At 36.7% G+C, this 21,745-nt stretch overlaps 1 protein-coding gene across 4 annotated transcripts in view; it reads right to left on the reverse strand.

The window, feature by feature from the left end:
* LOC135210996 (carbohydrate sulfotransferase 11-like) overlaps positions 1 to 21,745 on the reverse strand; it is a 51,943-nt gene that overhangs the window by 24,872 nt on the left and 5,326 nt on the right. For all 4 annotated transcript variants that reach the window (XM_064244010.1, XM_064244007.1, XM_064244009.1 and 1 more), the window contains exon 2: positions 6,465 to 6,776. In XM_064244010.1, coding sequence (XP_064100080.1) covers positions 6,465 to 6,776 — 312 coding nt within the window. The remainder of the gene's footprint in view (positions 1 to 6,464; positions 6,777 to 21,745) is intronic.

Here is a 21,745-nt window from a genome sequence, read left to right on the forward strand (position 1 = left end):
ATAAGAGTTACGGTACTTTTTACGACTTGCTCTTACCTGTGACTCTTACGCTTTAACTGTTCTTTTACCTGGATTTGGAAATCTCTCTCTCTCTCTCTCTCTCTCTCTCTCTCTCTCTCTCTCTCTCTCTCTCCTCGTTCTCTCTCTCTCTCTCTCTCGTCCGATAGCAAAAAGGAAAATATTCAGACCCCGTTAACTCGGCCGTAAAACTGCAGAAGAATGAACTTAATTTTTTTATAACCAAAAATATCCATCATGTTTCAAAAATCTGCGCTGTCATTCTCACTAGTTGCTAGAAAATTCTAATAAAAGAAAATATAACTATTCATTCATGTCAAATTAACTTACCAGGCATAATGGTTTAATGCACCAAAGTGACGGCCCTGATGTGTATCTTAAAAGCACTGGAACTGATCATAAAGGATTAGGAATCCGCAAAGTGTATTTGCTTGCGGTTACACTCGAGAACAGTCTCCCGTAATTAATTTATTTTATATATATTTATACACACACACACACACACACATATATATAATATACTATATATATATATATATATATATATTATATATATATATATATATATATATATAATATATACATATGACTGGTAAAAATGTTCTGTTACAACAGAATTCCATCTAATAAAAGGAGCCCATAAAAACGCCAAAATATAGAGAGAAAATAACATATTCCAGAGACAGCCGTCTCGGAAATATAGCATTTTCTCTATATTTTGGCATTTTTATGGGCTCCGTTTATTACATATAGATAAGTATATATACATATATATATATATATATATATATATATAATATATATATATATATATATATATTTATATGCGTGTGTGTGTGTCATATTGTTTGTTCTATTCTGTCCTCTTAAAACTTCAAGCGAATATTATACGGTGGAATAGTTTGCTGGCTTTCTCCTTAAGCATTTAGGTACACCAAGAATAATAATGATATCATCCAGCATCATTTAGATGCATGTCAGAGATTCGATGTCAAAGGGTTGCTCTCTGCTCGAAATACGCTTAAGGAAAAGGGAACAGGCACTTTGAATCTCACTGGCATCATTCCAGAGACACGAAAGGCCTTTGAAAGTTCGAACGCACAAATGCTACAATTCTGAACCTCTAACAATAACGACAGCTCTACACTCGACGTGGAATGATCATCGCTCTTATCCTCGTTATCTCTCTCTGGAATGTGACCTTGAAAAAGTCTCTATCATTTCCGAGACAGAAATCTGAAAAGGGAACCATGAAACGACCTCGATGGGATAACGGAACTTCCAAAGCGTCACCCAAATTAGGTACTGGCGAATTCTCTTTATTTAAATATCCACCGACGCCCCTGTCTCCAAGGTGAAAGAAAAAAGTAAAAAATGCGCCGAAGAAAATTTGGCGCAATCGAGTTTCCTGTACAGCGTATGATGTCGTATGAAGCTCTTAGCCACGACCCATGAAACTTACACCCCCAACCCGTTGGTGGCCTGTGTTATTGGCACCTACAGCGGTGCCAGACGCATGATCATGGCTAAATATAACCTTAAATAAAAATAAAATAAAAAATCTACAGAGGCTAGTCACTATAGGGATGCAATTTGGTATGTTCGATGATTGGAGGGTGGATGATCAACAAACCAATTTGCAGCCTTCTGGCCTTAGTGGGATTTTAAGATTTGGGAGCGAACAGAAAAAGTGAGTGCGGACGGACAGATAAAAACGAGTCGTCATCTCGAGAGTTTTCGTTGACAGAACACTAAAAAAAACATTCGGGGCCAGAAAAGCTTCTAAGAGGTTTCCTTTCAAATTTTTGTCGATTTAGAGATAACTGGGTCAGCCGTTTTCTAGCAGTAAAATAATTCAGTCGTTATTAATATCATTATTACTGTTATTGTGAGAAAAGTATAGAAAATAATAAATACTACAAAACTTGTATTTGGTTGTTCATTCCTCTTACAAATTACGAAACCTTCATTAAACGAACATAAAAAGGTACAGAATTTTAAGAACTGTTCTCCTATTGTTGACAACCAAAAAAGATATGATCTTGTTAAAAGGTTGAAATTAACATAGTTAACATGACCAGCCACAACAATTATCGCTTGTTGAAGAAAAGTTTTGCTTACTCAATTTATCTGCTGAGTTAGTATACTATATTCATTTGTTTGTTGCCTTCATTCAGTTGCTTGGGTGCTTTCCCAGAAATTTAATGAGGATATAAATTCCGTAGGGACAACGCCTTCAGTGAATTTAATATGCATATCCGGCTTTCTCAAGGAAATGAAAGTCAGGTGTCTACCTTGAGTAAATTAGCTACCTTAAATAGATTAGCTAAGTTAAATGAAGATTCTGGGTTTATTAGTGCAAAGTTGCATTACATCCGTAAAAGCCATCATGATTTAAAACAGACCTAATATTGGTGGATATAAATAAGGATTCAACCTGCTTGACTTCAGAATATGTGTAATATCCACTATATTGGCGGAAATCCTGATTCTGTCACGGAAATATAAGGAAACCTATTTCAGAATGGTTGCATTTCGCAGCGTGGGGTGAATGCCCACAGTGGAAATATTTCTGTCGACCTTATTCTTTCGTACCACACGGTCGAAAACATCTTGGAAGTCAGGGTCGAGTATGGATGAGTCAGGGAGATTTTGCAGTGGATGTTTTGGTCCGGTGGGGAGGGATGCAAAGTCTAGTACTATATTTATTATCAAGATCTTAAGCTCTCTATAATCATTGGAAACAGTCTTGTAAGAAGTTACGCAGAGAGATAGACAGAGCACGTAGGTCTATAACAAACAAGGATTAGCCAAAACCTGTTCTCGACAGAGTCACTGATCCTTAAACCCATGACGTGATTTGGTTGGTTGCGATTTTAGTCCACTTGTTTACTGAAACAGGCGTCGCCGGGGGTCGATTTCACGCCCTACTTGCGCCTCTTTCCATGGCCTTAGAGCGTGCATCTCTCTACCCGGATTGATGAACGAACGGATCCGTAACGCCAGAATGACAAGGAAAATAAGGAGCCACCTTATACCTAATGGGTAAGAAAGTTCAGGTAAAGATTTCGTCTTCACGTTCCGTGACTAAGGGAATTGAGATGCTGAACAAAACAGAATAAAACGGAGACTTAGAAAAGGGCCGTTATTACATGTGGTACTTACAATAAGTGGATCGCGTGGTACAAAAAAAAAAAAAAAAAATCAAGACGTGATCCGACCTCCAGCTTACTCGAGACGCGTGCAAGATTTGCTACTGAGGCATAAGTTGCAAACATGATATTCCTAACTTAAGGTCTTTGTGATCAATAACCATAATCTGTACTAATCAATTCATCCTCACAACAATGATCAAATAAAAAGGACACGAATTAAACACATTCATATATGCTAAGTTGTGATTCGAAACAAAATAATTGAATAGAAACGTAGCCTCTAAATTCAGTGCTTTAAATAAATGAAAACGTGCTAAAATCTACGGACAGGTAGCCCGTTGTTTCACCAATGATAATGAAAAAAGTATGTATATCTTGTTAGAAATCATTTTTCTGGACTGTTTAATATACACATTATTCATTTTTTACATTTTCACTCTAATGAAGATGTCATAAATATCCTATATTAAAATTCACGTATCTTTAACTCAACGCAAAACACTTTTTCCAGACTCTTTTAGACCTTCCCTAATCTCCTCCTCAACAACAAAGTAGTTTGTAGCCTTACTCCCCGAGTTCACGAAAATGGACCGTAACGTTATAACATAGTGTCCAGGCAGAGAACTACTGAGACGGGAAATTGATCCCGTCCTGCGAGAGAAGTGAGGGAAGGGAACCTGAGGGACGCTTAGACCAGATGGAAGGAGGAAAATCACCTCTGAGGAGATGGAAGATTTCAATGCATGAATGTGAGAATATGTGGTTTGACAAGTGCTACAAGATCGCTTTAGAGCTTGAACGAAGGACTGTTCTTCAGGTAGAGAGAGGGACTTCTAAATGAGCAAGGAAAAAGAAAAAATAAATAAATAAAATAAAATAAACACATAATCATGATATCACCGTCTGTAATCCAAATTCCCTAACATATAAAAAAAACTGTATGAAAAAAATTATATTAAAAAAACAAATCTTTAAAAAGAATTACACTTTGGGTTTAGACCGTTCTTAATTTGACTTTTCAGCCCTGAGATTAGACCATGAAGCTGCCAGCATCGTCTGCCTTTTCATATTAAATTATGCGGCTGCATAAACCAATGGCCTTACGAACGCTTTGCTATTGTCTCTTTAGTTGTCTACGTCAGAACCTTCAGCAGGCTCAATAATAAATTCCATGGAGATTTGGCCAGGGTTTATCAGGTCGCAACTTTTGCTCCTTTTGTTGATAATCAAGTTCGTAACGTAGAGAGAGAGAGAGAGAGAGAGAGAAGAGAGAGAGAGAGAGAACACTGCTATGCGGCCCTTTTCTCTCACTTAACTATTCAGCTTCCTTGACACTAACGCTCTGTCATGCGTTTTGTCTTCCGCAAATCTCCACCCACCTCCAGTTTGGTGTCTCAGAGTTCTCAACCAAGTTGGTCTTGTGCTTCACACTTACTTTGGTGCCCTCTGGAACCCAGCTGACACTAGCACTATCACTTATCATTAGTGTGGAGAATAGCACTATACATCTCCATCACCCTTGCATAGTTAGCTCGTCTGGATACGGAACTTCCCTTATCTCCCATTCTCATCCTAGCTTGTGATATAATTCCAAATATTCTTCTTAAAGCCTAATTCTCTCGGAGATTTAGCTTTACTGCCATTCCACGATTCATTCTCTTCAACAATACAAACCTTACAAAACAGGTGTATTATCTTACTGTCGTAGGAATTGCACTGCTGTTTCTGATTTCTAAATCTTATTAAAACCGCCCATTGTTGGTTGATTCGCCTCTTTCAGCTGTTCATTAAATTTCCTCCCACGAGAGCCCATGTTGGGTATCATTGTTCTTGAATATTTGAGTCAGCCTCAATAATCTTTTCTCCATCAAATGTTAACTCATCTATTTGTGCATATTCTGTTCCGTTTATTTCTGTTTTCCATCCTTCTAGCACATATATGATTCACTTTGTTAAGCAACCTTAAACTGTCTTGGTTTGCTCATTAAGGCAGCATCATCTGCATTTCATAAGTCTATCAAACTTCTCTTCTATCAAATAACTTTTTTTCATAATAAAATCCACGAGAATGGCTAAAATCAAAGATGGCATTGTAAGAACATATACAAGATTCTAGGTTCTGGCCTGTTTTAATACGTCACGCGGACTGCACATTATTATTATTGTAGTTACAGGTGATCGGTCAACAACGTGATCGACGTGGGTGACATATGGGTGAGTGAGTACAGGCTCGCTCTGAGATTGGCTGCCGAACCTGGCTGCGAAACTGGGTTCGGCAGCGAGGCATGGAAGCTTACAACATAACAATTCACTGTAGTATCCCACCGCTTACGGAAAATTGACCTTATAAGACTCCATCAACGTTAACTCGGTCTTTGTTTCGTTCCATGGATACTCTCAATGAGCTTTACATATTTAACATAAATATCGGAGTGACTAAAAGCAATGCAGTCAGGTCACTGCTATGATTCACAACTCGCCGTCATCAGGCTGCGTTTATTAAGTCAGCATCACAGTCTAGTTAGCTTGGAAGGTGGATTTTCATTTTCAGCTAAAATTTTCTCTTCGGTGATTCCATCATAACTCAGAGCTTTCCATCCTCTCAGTAAATTTAGTCCTTATTCCCTTTAAAAACATTGACTCCATTTATCAGTATATTCAGGTCTTCTCCAACTTTAAGTCTATCAACGAAAGCATCTCCCTCTTATCTGTTGTGGATGACCTTACACAAATGGTCCACCCACGTTGTTGTCTTTTTTCTTTTCCTGCAGTTATTATTGACCCATCCATCCTCTCGGTGTTTATTTTCTTGTTTATATTTTCACACAAGAATATTTCATCAATAACTATTAGGAGTGGATAAGGTTTCTCCTGATACCGATGCGACTTGCTGAACACAGACTCTGTCAGCATCATGTGCCCCTTTTTCCAAAAATTCTCATTGCTCGCGTTTTGTTAATATAGATTTCTAGATTTAAGTAACTCGCATATTGTACTTTGTCTCGTTTTCCCTCTGCAACAGAGTTTGCCGCAGACTGATTTTACTGTATAATATTTTACATTCATACTTCACATTAATAACGATAGAAATAAAGCACAAGACATATTACCTTTGATCAAAATGAAATACTGTTATATATTACATCATCGTCGACAGATCCCACATAGTAATTCACTTGACTCACCTTTAGACGCACTGGAAACTCTCGCCTCTGTTACTTTATTATGACGTCAACAAATTAAGACAAAATCAGCATTAACAACAGCTAGAAAAAATCAAATATACTTTACCTTCGCCGTCATGTACTCCTCTTCGGTCATTAGACCCAATTTAACCCCTTTCCTTCTCCAATTGGTGTATATGCTTGCCGTGGAATTCCATATTTTTTTGGTGTTGGAGGAGGGAGGAGGCCTGGTCTGCCTGACCTCGACGACGTTTACATACCCGGTGTCGTTCGCTTCTATACGACCGAGACTTCTCCGGGAATATGAACATTCTTCTTCTTCTTCTTCTTCTTCATCTCTCGTGACGTTGTCGCTGAAGAGGTGTTGCTTCAGCAAGATTCTAGCTATGCTTCCCTCGTAGTCGTAGTTCTGGTGCACCTGAGAAGAAACGAGGATAGATTGTGATCAGGTTTGATGCAATGAGTAGCGTTCTTTCTGTAGCCACTCAGCATCTCTGTTGCAAATATGACACTAAAATGACATACGATAATCTCTGTACGGTGTCCATAACCTTGTTCCAAATAGCAAACTCACGGAAGAGCAACCTACCACATCTGCATCTCTGTTGTGAATAATATTTAGTTCATCAACATAAACTGGAAATGAGAACACTGAAAACTTCTATAATTATTATTATTATTTACATTAAAATACTGTTTCTCGTTACCGAAATTCCCATAATGCAGATATTGACTTCATGTGCAAACCATAATTTGTGAACCTCCAAAAATAAGAGAGAGAGAGAGAGAGAGAGAGAGAGAGAGAGAGAGAGAGAGAGAGAGAGAGAGAGAGAGGGGAGGGGGGTGTTCCCTGAATCTTTAGCAACGGAAGTTTTTATCTGTAGGACGAAACTAACTGGAGATGACAATGCTAATGAGGTCACCTGAATAAGGTCAGTGATCACTTGATTACTCAGTCTCATCTCTTCCTCTCCTGACATTATTGGCCGTCTATGGACCAGGCCTTCTTTGATTCTGGAGAGCCTCGTCACAACAACTGTGATCATCGGCGGGATAGGCTGCTAACTATCCTTACAATCAATATTAAGGAAAGAGAGGAGAAAAATGGTGGTGCTTATCCCAAATGATTCATGAGACACCTTTCATTGCTATTTACGACAGCAATGAGAAATTTTCCTTCAGGTTTCAAACTTTCAAAGTCTTTCACCCAACAGAAAGGAAAGAGCATTTGTCTTTGAGATACACTGGTCAGGTCAAGACCACGAGAAGAGACAGTTGCCATTCTCTTCATCTCAGATGGTGATCACAATTTGTTGTTTTCGAATCCTGAGCTGTGCCACGGGTGCATTCTGACACACCTGCTTCTCGTCTTTTTATTATTTGCTATTAAATAAACATCTCTTTATCTTCACACCTATTTTTTATTGCTGCGTCGGTTCAAACTCGAAGTCGGTCCCACGCCATCGAATAGCGATTGGCCAAATTATTCATACTAAGGCGGGGACAATGTAAAACGGTAACTGGCTCCCTCAATATCTTGGTGCCCAAGCTCGTCCAGAGCAACTATAGTCGATTCACTTAAGGTAGATTCTGGTGCCTACGAGACGTTTGTTTGGCGGCCTCTGATTGGCTGGTACCCTCTCTATATCTATGGGTACGCTGCTCGCTCAATGTGTCATATTTTCGTTTGTAGCTTAGAAAACTAGCGATATGTTTATATTTCTTCATTTATCTCCCGTTTTGCAAAACATAGAAAAGTTTTGGTCATACAACTAAATAATCTTTTCCCGAAATCAATAAGATAAAACACAAAGGAAATACAACGAGTAAAAGAGAAGAGAGAAACAATTCATACTTTATACCTGTTTTTATTTATCATCGGATTTTGCATATTTCATGCGATCAAGATAAAATAAAACGTGTTTTCATATAATAACATCTCCCTGAATACGCTGGTGCTTTCAGATTTTAGATGCGTGTAATATGAGAAGAGAAGAGGAAGAATATGTCTTATCATGTTGCATCCTACTTGACTCAGCCTGAAAGGAAGTCAATCTTTCTTAATTCTTTTTTGTTTATTACTTCACTGAGATTATTATTTCATATCACTCAAATAAGTCACTGATATCTCTTGTTTTTGGAAATACATTCATATAATAAAATTAGAAACAATATTCTGAAACAACCTGATTAAAGCTTAGACTCAGTTGAAGAGTTTGAAGTCTGTCCACTAGTAGGTGGCTTAGAAGGAATACCGTTACTGAGTGGTTAAAAGCATGAAACCTGGCATGGTGATTACTATGGACCTCCTTGTCGAAATTAGGGTGGGAGACCAAATGACAAACTTAAAGGAGTCAAAAAATTCAAGATGGTGTTCAAAATAGCCGCCATAAACGAAAATTGCGAATATCTCCACAACTAATTAGCCTGGGAGCATGCTGTTGGATTCTAAACCCCGGTTTCGGGGGTCACAGAATCAATTTTACATGCTATCGTTAGTGTCAGATGCAAACATTACTCATAACAGAAAACAAAAATAATGATATTACTCAGTTTTTACGTCAAAACTGAAAAAAAACAAAGAAACAAGAACACATTGTCTCTATTGTCTATATGCCTGAATTATTATGTAGTACTTTGATTTTATTGCGATTATTATTATTCATTATAATTAATAGTGATTTCAAATAGATGGATAGTCATGGGTTGGACAAAGTGCATAGTATGTCAAGAAGCAACTCAAGAGCCATTGAAATGTCCAATGAACAGTGCCTCAGGAACACATGATGAGAAAAAAAGAAACCTATGAAACCTTTTTGAAAAATATTGAGGAATTCCGCACAATTGATGCTCTACCAGTTCAATTATTATTTATCAATGATGTAAGTCCTGACATTTTGGCTGAAAACCATGCGTCGTGGCACAAAGGATGTCATTTGAAATTTAACAACAATTAGCTTAGTAAAGCCAAGCAAAGAAAAATGACTGCCTCGGTACAAGTCACACAGAGATCTGGCAAGCGAACAGTTTTAGATAAACAAATTTGCATCTTCTGCACTAAAGGCAATGAAATTAGATAGCTTCACAACTTTAGCACCTCTGATGCTGATGCTGGTGTTCGGGCGATGGTGACTAACCCCCAGGATTCAGAACTCCTGTCACGGATGGCCACGGAAGACTTGATAGCAATAGAGGCCATGTATCACCGAAAATGTTTTGTTGCACTCCGCAACAGGCACAGGGCACACATCAGAAAATGTAATGCCAAAGAAGAAAATGTCAATGAAAAGATGAATGAAAGTGTTACGTTTCTTGAACTGACCAATTACATTGAAAGATTGGTTGAAAGTGGTACTCTCCTGTTTAAACTACATGGAATGTATAACAGCCACCTGCAGAGAATGGGCATTCAAGAAGCCATCAACAAGATAAGACTGAAAGAACAACTCTTGAAAAGTCTTTCAGAGGCACAGGAACAGTTTGATGGGCGAAACACCTTTATAATATTTGAAAGTGGAATGAGAGCCATGATAAGAGATGCCCTCACGAAATGAGACTATAATGGGGATGCCTACGTCATATCAAAAGTTGCAAATATCATCAGGCGACACATATTCCAGCACGAGACTTGCAACTTTACAGGGTCATTCACACCTGGATGCCAAGAAGCTTCAGTGCCTGCTAGCCTCAAAGCTCTTGTATCAATGATTTTACATGGCACACAACTGAATGACCAGCAGGACAAGAACCCCAAGCATGCATGACAATTACTCAAGCTGTTATGTTTAACGCAAAAAATGACGTCAAACACACACACAAGAATGAGCAAAGCACACATTCTTTACAGCGAGAACCCCTCTTCCTCTTCATGTTGGTCTAACCATACATAACTGCCAGAAGCAAAAAAAAAAAAAAAAAAAAAAAAGTGCAGCTCCTGTAAAAATTTGGTCTTAGTGTCCCATATGACCGCATCCTTCAGATAGAAGATAAGCTGGCCGCATCATTGTGCAAGCCATTTGATGAGGGTGGAATTGTGTGTCCCTCTTCTTTGAGGAAAGGCTTATTCGCTGTTGAGGCTATCAACAACATTGACCACAACTTGACTTCTATGTCTGCAAGTTCATCCTTTCATGGGACAGGGATAAGCCTGCTTCAAAATCCCACAGGATCTAAACCTGGTGAAAAAGACCACAAGTTTACTTACGAACAGAAGGAAATCAAAGTCATCGTCTACCTGATTGATACGCAGTAGTCTCGGCAATTGAACTTAGGAAGTCATCCACCAGGCTTCCACCATGCCCAGTCATTACGTCTCAAACAACTGCGAATGATCTGAAGTTGGCCGTTGAAAAAGAAGCCCAATGGATTAGTCATGCCCTTCCAGCAATACACCAGGAAGCATCAGTCCCTCTTACTTGCTGCCACTATTCTATGAGAAAGCTGCCACACCAGCCAGGGTAAAAAATGGCATGATAATCCAGCAACAAGCCACAGCATTCTTAAACTCAGGTCAAGTTCCAGTTAACTTCTTTGACCAGCAGACCAGGAGCCAAGTATGTTCAATGGGCTTGGCCAGTGGCAGCCAGTGTGGACGTTAGTGCCAGAACTTTCTAAAGCGTGCCAGCTCCTGGTGAATTGGGGCTGCTCAAGAAATTCGCTCAAGATGCAAATGTTCACAAGCTAATCTGCAGTGCACACTTTTATGCAAATGAAAATGTGCTAAATAGACTTGTTATCATCACATTCAGTTCTGATTAATTGACTTTTCATGACATGAACAATATTATGATGTAAATTCTAGAGGGGAAATTGCTTGTGTATATGAGTCTTTCTACATGGTTAAAGTCACAATCAGCAAATGTCAATTTTTGTTTCCTCTTATTACATTATTTCTATTTAAAAGGTCCTAATACCTATTTGGAACCGTAATTTTGAATTTCTTGGGCATAACAACCATGGAAACTAGGTCTTGCCTCATAAAATAGTACTATTATTGACCAAACCGTGGGCGAGGGGGGTCTGGGAGGCCATCTTGGCCGCCATCTTGAATTTGGCCGACTTAGGGATCCTTAATTTTTGGGCTCCCACCCCAAAATCATTCTCTGGGAAGTAAAGAAGATACATACTAAATCTGGTGCTTTTATCCGCTCTGTAACGGCATGACCCAATTTCGGGGTTAAGCCACCTTACTTGAAATTGTTCGACAGTCATAATGGGAATTCTGTGTATATATTTACAGAAAATGTAATGATATAACATGGTAAATATTGTCGGAACTGTAACCTTCTTATATCGCTAATTGGTTTTTCAAATCTATTTGTTGCAGATCACATTCTCTCGTCAATACCGTCCAACTCGAATCATTTACTGGTGTAACATAATAAGACATATTCTTCCTTTTCTCTTCACGTATTACACGCATCTAAAAACTGAAAGCACCAGGGTTTTCAGGGCGAATTTGTTGTATGAAAACACAAGTTTTATTTTATCTTGATGATAAGTAAAAACAGGTATAAAGAACACAGACCAAAATAATGAGACACTGAGCAAGCGGCCTACCTCCCAGTACCAGCCAATCAGAGGCCGCCAAACAAACGTCTCGTAGGCACAAGAAACTACCTCAAGTGAATAGTTTTTTTGTTTTTTTTATAGTAGTGAAGGTTCAGATGAGTCAGTGGTCGCCTTCTTGTAAGCAAAGATGCGTCCCCAACCAAAGGCAACATAATTTAGATCACTACAACAGAAGTAATACAAATTCTTATCATTAAGTAGTTTTATCAGATCAGTGATGAATTATTCCTATAACTCCTTTGCAGGAAAAGTTGTCAATTTTGGTACATGTTGGGTATGCAGGATGTTAGCTAGTCTTTTTAAGACATCTACGGAAAGATGGCTATTGTCGCTTGTCAAAATGTAAGTTTACTGCTCTCTGAAGTAGGATAAATGCTCGATAACAGCAGGAACGATTTAAACACTAACAGCATGAGCACCATTAACTACTACTATTGCTACTTGTGTCACGGCACGACAAATTGACGTAAAAATCATCTGGGTAACAGCGCCTTTCGGCTCTCAAATGACAATCGCACCCATTGACAGATGGGTTAACCCAAGGAAAATAGCTGGGATCGAACTTGGGGCTTCGCCAATGCACGATTCAAAAGAATTGAGAAACAACCTGTCTACTTTGATTTAGGAATCTGAGAAACAAAACTTATCTTCTTTGATTTGGGAATCTGAGAAAAAATACTTTTCTACTTTGATTTGGGAAACAGAGAAACAAGACTTTTCTACTTTGATTTAGGAATCTGAGAAACAAGTCTTTTCTACTTTGATTTGGGAATCTGAGAAACAAGACTTTTCTACTTTGATTTGGGAATCTCAGAAACACAACTTATCTACTTTGATTTTGGGAATCTGAGAAACAAGACTTTTCTACTTTGATTTGGGAATCTCAGAAACACAACTTATCTACTTTGATTTGGGAATCAGAGAAACAAGACTTTTCTACTTTGATTTGGGAATCTGAGAAACAAGACTTTTCTACTTTGATTTGGGAATCAGAGAAACAAGACTTTTCTACTTTGATTTGGGAATCAGAGAAACAAGACTTTTCTACTTTGATTTGGGAATCAGAGAAACAAGACTTTTCTACTTTGATTTGGGAAACAGAGAAACAAGACTTTTCTACTTTGATTTGGGAATCTCAGAAACACAACTTATCTACTTTGATTTTGGGAATCTGAGAAACAAGACTTTTCTACTTGATTTGGGATCTAAAAGAAACAAGACTTTTTCTACTTTGATTGGGAATCAGAGAAACAAGACTTTTCTACTTTGATTTGGGAATCTGAGAAACAAGACTTATCTACTTTGATTTGGGAATCTGAGAAACAAGACTTATCTACTTGGATTTGGGAATCTGAGAAACAAGACTTATCTACTTTGATTTGGGAATCTGAGAAACAAGACTTATCTACTTTGATTTGGGAATCAGAGAAACAAGACTTTTCTACTTTGATTTGGGAATCAGAGAAACAAGTCTTTTCTACTTTGATTTGGGAATCAGAGAAACAAGACTTTTCTACTTTGATTTGGGAATCAGAGAAACAAGACTTTTCTACTTTGATTTGGGAATCAGAGAAACAAGACTTTTCTACTTTGATTTGGGAATCTGAGAAACAAGACTTTTCTACTTTGATCTGGTAATCTGAGAAACAAGACTTATCTACTTTGATTTGGGAATCTGAGAAACAAGACTTATCTACTTTGATTTGGGAATCTGAGAAACAAGGCTTTTCTAGTTTGATTTGGGAATCTGAGAAACGAAATTTATCTACTTTGATTTGGGAATCTGAGAAACAAGTCTTTTCTAGTTTGATTTGGGAATCTGAGAAACGAAATTTATCTACTTTGATTTGGGAATCTGACAAACAAGACCTTCTAGTTTGATTTGGGAATCTGAGAAACGAAATTTATCTACTTTGATTTGGGAATCTGAGAAACAAGACTTATCTACTTTGATTTGGGAATCTGAAAAACAATACTTTTCTACTTTTGATTTGGGAATCTGAGAAACAAAACTTTTCTTCTTTGATTTGGGAATCTGAGAAACAAGACTTATCTACTTTGATTTGGGAATCTGAGAAACAAGACTTATCTATTTTTATTTAGGAATCTGAGAAACAAGACCTATCTACTTTGATTTGGGAATCTGAGAAAAAATACTTTTCTACTTTGATTTGGGAATCTGAGAAACAAGACTTATCTATTTTTATTTGGGAATCTGAGAAACAAGACTTATCTACTTTGGTTTGGGAATCTGAGAAACAAGACTTTTCTACTTTTGATTTAGGAATCTGAGAAACAAGAGTTATCTATTTTTATTTGGGAATCTGAGAAACAAGACCTATCTACTTTGATTTGGGAATCTGAGAAAAAATACTTTTCTACTTTGATTTGGGAATCTTAGAAACAATAATTTTCTACTTTGATTTGGGAATCTGAAAAAACAATACTTTTCTACTTTGATTTGGGAATCTGAGAAACAAGATTTATCTATTTTTATTTGGGAATCTGAGAAAAAATACTTTTCTAACTTTGATTTGGGAATTTAGAAACATAATTTTCTACTTTTGATTTGGGAATGGGAATCTAAAAGAAAAAACAATACTTTTCTACTTTGATTTGGGAATCTGAGAAACAAGACTTTTCTACTTTGATTTGGGAATCTAAGAAAAAATACTTTACTTTGATTTTGGGAATCTGAGAAACAAGAGTTATCTACTTTGGTTTGTGAATCTTAGAAACAATACTTTTCTACTCTGATTTGGGAATCTGAGAAATAATACTTTTCTACTTTGATTTGGGAATATTAGAAACAATACTTTTCTACTTTGATTTGGGAATCTGAGAAACAATACTTTTCTACTTTGATTTGGGAATCTAAACAATACTTTTTCCTACTTTGATTGGGAATCTGAAAGAACTTTTTTACGGTTCTACTTTTGATTTTGGGAATCTGAGAAACAATCTTTTCTACTTTTTGATTTGGGAATTGAGAAACATGAGTTTTCAAACTGTGAATTTGGGAATCTTTTGAGAAAACAATACTTTTCTACTTTGATATGGGAATCTTAGAAACAATACTTTTCTACTTTGATTTGGGAATCTGAGTAAAAATACTTTTCTTTTTTGATTTGGGAATCTGAGAAACAATACTTTTCTACTCTGATTTGAGAATTTTAGAAACAATACTTTTCTACTTTGATTTGGGAATCTGAGAAACAATACTTTTCTACTTTGATTTGGGAATCTTAGAAACAATACTTTTCTACTTTGATTTGGGAATCTGAGAAACAATACGATTCTACTTTGATTTTGGGAATCTGAGAAACAATGCTTTTCTATTTTGATTTGGGAATCTGAGAAAAAATACTTTTCTACTTTGATTTGGGAAACTGAGAAAAAATACTTTTCTACTTTGATTTGAGAATCTTAGAAAAAATACTTTTCTACTTTGATTTGGGAATCTGAGAAACAAGACTTTTCTACTTTGATTTGGGAATCTTAGAAACAATACTTTTCTACTTTGGTTTAGGAATCTGAGAAACAAGACTTATCTACTTTGATTTGGGAATCTGAGAAACAAGATTTATCTACTTTGATTTGGGAATCTGAGAAACAAGACTTTTCTACTTTGATTTGGAAATCTGAGAAACAAGTCTTTTCTACTTTGATTTGGGAATCTGAGAAACTTGACTTCCTACTTTGATTTGGGAATTTGAGAAATAAGACTTTTCTGCTTTGATTTGGGAATCCTTAGCTAATTTAGTTTGAGGAGTAAACACATGCGCTTACGAGTTGGAAAAGGGGTTGTGCAGTTTCAGGACCTGATGACATGGTTCATCGAAAGCAGTCATGCCAGGGCATTCTTCTAGCCTTCTAAGATGCCTAGTGCCCGATTGTATTTACTTTGCTGGACTCTGCAGTAATCCGAAATCGTCTACTTTTCATTTATAGTATACGTCTCATTTTGACACACCAATACCTTTCATCATTATTTTTCCTCTGTATTACGAACATAACTATTACTCTTTAGATAAAAAGAACCTGCGATGAATAATTTCTTTATTCCATCTGTTTTCATTGGATATTTAAACGTATTTCTGCTTATGAATAAGATTTGTCCAATAACAGCATATTCTTATGCTATTTTCTCATCTTCCTTCTAAGTTGCAACCAATACCACAGAAAAGAGGTGACACAAGTGTATAAGCATGTGCTATATATATATATATATATATATATATATATATATATATATATATATATATATATATATATATATATATATATATATATATATATCTATATATATATATATATATATATATATATATATATATATATATATATATATATATATATATATATATATAATTCCCACTTATTCCTTGCATAAAATGCATAAATGCAAATATATTCTGTCCGTTCGTGCAACGAGGTCATGGGATAAGTTGTGCTTTACTATTCATTACAAACAGGATTTGGCACCGAGCTACTTTCTAGTTAAAGCATAATTTTGTGGTGCTAAACGTTTAGGACAGTGAAGGTAGATTTTTGTTCAGTACAGTTATCCACCGATTTAATGTGTTCAGACTATCGGCCAAACAACGATTGGCATAAGGCACAAACCTATATACTATAAACTTCCGTAAATGTGGCTTCTGTTTCAGTACCTAGGGATGGGTTACAAAATGTAACAGTTCAGTTAAAACCTAATTCCCAAATGTAAGAGAAATAAATAATGTAGGTCATAGTTCTGTGACAAATCAATTAACTGGCTAGCTGGACTAGTAGAAGAATCCTTTCCCTGATCTCGGTTGGAACTGGTTAAGTTGCTTTCGCTTTCTCATGCTCGTGTCTCTGCGTCTTCCAGAATATCTCGTTTTCTCTCATAATTAACGGATGACTAAAGTAACTTAATCTATCTCTTTCACGGTACAGGAATGCTAAAATCGCACCGATTAACTTTCCCTATGGAACGTGATACGACTGGAGATATTAGGAGTTTCACTTTCTAACGTTGCACAACTTCATTCTTATGCGCTGGTAATTAACAGGTCTCGTTTGAATTTTATCGCTTTAGTAACTCTGGGAAAATTCTGCCTCATTATCGCTGTGGCTTGAGTGTCGAGACTATTCATGTTGGCAACGTTACAAGTTTATATGTTTGCGATCAACCGATAAAATTCCACTTCGAGATTTTTCATGCTGGCAACATTGTAAAAAATCTATATTTTTAGGTGGCAACCCTTTACAATTGTTTATCTCCATAATAGTAATTCGGATCGCAAGCTTGCTTTGAATAAGGCAAACTTTAAGGAATGAGTCAAATTTCGTGTTTTGATATTCTAGACCATTTCTCAGTTGCTTCTTGACTGGTAAGAATCAAAATGTAGGACGTCCAAAATTAGGCAAGTTCTATAAAAACTCGTCTGATGCTGTCTTATGATAGTTGTTCTTGCTTGGGAAATACTACCCCACTGGTTCCAGACGATTGTTTATTGACACACTTTTACCACAATTCTTTCAATAGCATTTACATTTTTTTTCATGAAAACATAGCACCTATATAAAATTAAGAGAATCAGAATCACCTTACCTTATTTCGTAGAGGTATTTGCTTTTAACAAAAACTAGGTGGTTAATGTTAATACAGTAAATATTTCCTCTCCTGTTACCAAAGCTTCATCTCTGTCAGAAATCTAGCTTTGTGTCGCTTGGTGAAAGGACTGAATCAGAAACCATTTCACCTATACTCTTTTTTTTTTCCATCTGTCCACCTGCCTGTGGTGTTTTCGTATGGTAACACTCCGCCCCGGGCTTTAGATAGTTACGCTATGTGTAAGTTTCAGGTAAATAAAAGGATATCTGGGTGTACATTTGCAATTGAAAAGTGTTTTAATAATTTACTCTATGCGAATTACACCGTTAATATTCGAAATAGGATATTGTTATTATTGTTGTATGTCAGCTGAGCTGCTGAATGTATCTATCTAAAGCCCGGGTTTCAGTGTTACCATACGCAGACACCACAGGCGGGTGGACAGAGGGAAAAAAACCGAGTATAGTTAATCTCTAGGAATTGCTTGGGCCTGCCTCTGGGTCAGCGCTGAAAGGGAAATTGAGAGTAGGAAGGTTTGAAAGGCGTAACAGGAGGAAAATCTCGCATCTGCACAAGGAAACAAGCGTTACGAGAGGATAAATAGCAAGATGGGAGAAAGAAAATATGAATGGAGGCACAGTAAAAGGAATAGTCGAAAGGGGATGCAGCTACAAGGGACGAAGGACGCTGCAAAGCACCTTAGGTGGAGTTAAACTCTATTCAGGTCATTTGGCGATGCCCGGTTACTGGAGGTCACATTCCAGGAAAAACCCTGAGTGGGATGAATGTAAGAACTTCTGACATTCTTCAAAACCGCCATATGCGGCATTTCTTGATATTACAGTCATCAAATTCCTTAATTAAATCTGTGGGCGAGAAATTCTTTCCCTGCTCTCTGATTTTTAGTTTAGTGAAACACTACTAAGTAATGCAAATCCAACAATGGGCAGGCTGAATAAGATTTTTATATCATAACTGTCTACGAAAGTAAAAGTATGCCTAAAATTATGCCTAAGTCTGCTACGGACATAAATCAGTGTATGACAGTGAAACTACTTATCAATAGATTTTGGTGAACTGAGAATAAAGCTTTATGAATATCAGGAGCCAGATGGCAGGAGAGAGTCAAAAATGATTCCATAAGAAAAGTTCCGTAAGCAGAGATAATGAAGAAGGGGAACCGAAGATGGCCTGGACCGTTAGGCGTGTCCTTCCGTCACCCCAGAGAGAATAAATAGTAAGTAACAGTCAGCTGAGCTTCTGTTGGAGAGGAGGAAGACCCAACCTGATCGTATGAGAGCTCCGAGACGGATGGTTGCGAGTGAATGGAGGATTTGTGGAAGATTAAGCACAAGAAAAAACACGATTGACGAATTTCAGAGGCTTAGTTTCCGTCAGCCCTAGTCACCCTGAAAGCGTAACGGATATTTGTTCGTTTCACTATCTTTCTCTCTCATATATATTATATCTATATATATATATCTATATATATAGATATATATATATATATGTTATATATTATATATATTAATTATATATATAATATATATATATATTTATATATATACATATAACCATATATATATATATATCTCTATGATAATATAATATGTACTGTGTATTAGTTCCTTGGGTTTGAAAGGGGTAAATCGAAAACCATATACAGTAACTTTATATTCAAAATGTAATAATTGCTGTACTGTACTTGTTAACCGAATTTCAAAGAGAGTACAAACTTAGGCTAGTCTAAGCAACGGCTCTGAACTTCCTTTTGTACGAAAAGATGCCGCTTCCTGGTTCGTTTCATTTTATCGCTTGTTATCTTCTTTCCTTGTTTGTAGTAACCTACCGCCAATAACATAGTAGCCTTTCTCTTGTTAGCGATAATTTTCATCTGTTTATCTCTTACTGTGAGCAGTTTGATAAGACAAAAAATAAAAATGCAGTTTTATGCAATGTAGTAGCATAATTATTATATAACTATAAATAATGCGATCCGTTATATTCAGTTTAAATTTGTCTGCATTGAAGCCACTTGGTTAACAACAATACAAATCATTCATCTCCCTCATATTCATTCACACTGTAAATTTTACCCTTGAGGCTGAGAGAGAGAGAGAGAGAGAGAGAGAGAGAGAGAGCGTGTATCAGGAATTAATATATGAACATAAGCAATGGAAGTACGTCATAGCGGATGGATATTCAGAAACCGGCGCCCGCCCCGCCACAACCCTTCACTTTTTTATCTTTGATTCTTGTTGGAAAGCACAATAATGGTTTTTATATACATCACTTATAAATTTGTGAAGATTTAATTGTTTTGATATGGATGTAAGACACCGTAACTTTTTCGTATTTTTTTCCCTTTCACAAAACGGCAATGAATATATTCTTTCAAGCTAACATGCCTAAGTGAAATGTAATTTGATTTGTTTATTATCTAATTATGGGCAGAGGATTTTATTTGACAAACCTTTAACTGAATCAAATTATATAGGAATATTCGCCTAACAGAACGAAAAAGTCTAGATATAAAAGGTAGTCTTTCGGTCAGTTTGATCGCATTGTCGTGTTATGATTGCTTGCTTGTCTATAGCGTTTCCGGATTTTCATTTGCTGTTCTAAGCTATTGATATATGGTCAGTATAAGCCTAATTATTTATGAATTCGATTGTGTATTCTATAAAATAAACTTTAAAGAAAGTTATTTAAACGATTTGCAATCGCGATAATGCGAAGTTACCAACTGGAAGGTAGTCGACTGCCTTGTTAGATATTGCGTTTGTCCACCTTATTCGTTTTTCTGCATTACGATGGCGGTCACTGGCAGAGTCATGGCTCAATTAAGATAGAGAAGTTATATTATGCTGTAACGAAGTACATTTTGAATGAGGATTCAAGCAGTAGGAAATGCAAAGGCATGAAGAAGGTGCGTTGAAAAGGTTAGTACCAGTGGAAAGATTGGCAAAGGCTAGGCTGGTGACACTATAATAGGAAAGAATTCAGAAACCTTGTGGTGTCGGGGAGCGGGTAGGGGAGGAAGCAACACTCATGGGGTCGCCACCCTATCTGTAAAATAAAGATCCGTTCTATTTTAGGGAATAAGATGTTGCGTTCTGTATTGAGCCAATACAAAACGCCATTGTTCTATATTTGGCTGTCTGAATAGTATTTTTTTTTTAAATGAACATCATTTAAAAATTATATGAGCGTATTTTTCAGTCAATCTTGCGGTACTGAAGGAATAAAATCAATTTGATGGTGGGAAAATATATATATATGATATATATATCTATATATATAATATATGTATATAATGTATGTAGTATTTACTATTTACTAAAAACAAAGGGCGTGTCCAGCACGGCTAATTCTAAAAGCATCTTAAATTTGGTTCTATTAAATTTGTTCAACAATTTTAATAGAACCCAATTTAAGATGCTTTTAGAATTAGCCGTGCTGGACACGCCCTTTGTTTTCAATAATACGGTTTTTAAGCAGACTGAGGGGATGGCCATGGGAAGCCCTCTGGGTCCTACTTTTGCCAACATATTTATGTGCTCCCTGGAGGAGCGAGCTCTATATAGGTATGTCCCCCTAATTTCCGGCCACTCTTTTATAGACGCTACATAGATGACACTTTCGCCCTGTTCAGATGTGATTACCTTGCAGATACCTTTCTTGAGTATTTAAACAACCAACACCATAACATTAGATTTACGGTTGAAACCGAGCCACAGAATTCACTTCCGTTCCTTGATGTGAGGATATCCAAGGACGATTATGACTTTCATACTGGTATTTATAGAAAGAGCACCTTTACTGGCTTGGGGACGAATTTTTATAGCTCATGTTTTTTTAACTTTAAAATGAATTCCCTGTCCACTCTCCTCCATAGAGCCATTAATCTGACATCAAGTTGGTCTACCTTTCATACTGAAGTGACTTTCCTTGCTGATTACTTTAAGGATAATTATTTCCCTCCAGCAATTTTTCATAGATCCCTTAATAAGCTTTACTTAACCTGAAATTCAATCCACCCCCAATAGTCCATAGTGTCCCCAAGCTCCGTATGTTTGCTAGATTTCCCTTTCTACATACCAATGAATGTAGGGAAAAATGCACCAGCCTATTCAATGAGCAATTACCTGCCCTTAATTTAAAACTAATTCCCATAAACCCCCAAACTATCGCCTCACTCTTCCAAAACAAGGATA

The sequence above is a fragment of the Macrobrachium nipponense genome, chromosome 4 (genome assembly GCF_015104395.2).
Source record: "Macrobrachium nipponense isolate FS-2020 chromosome 4, ASM1510439v2, whole genome shotgun sequence".
Lineage (NCBI taxonomy): Eukaryota > Metazoa > Arthropoda > Malacostraca > Decapoda > Palaemonidae > Macrobrachium > Macrobrachium nipponense.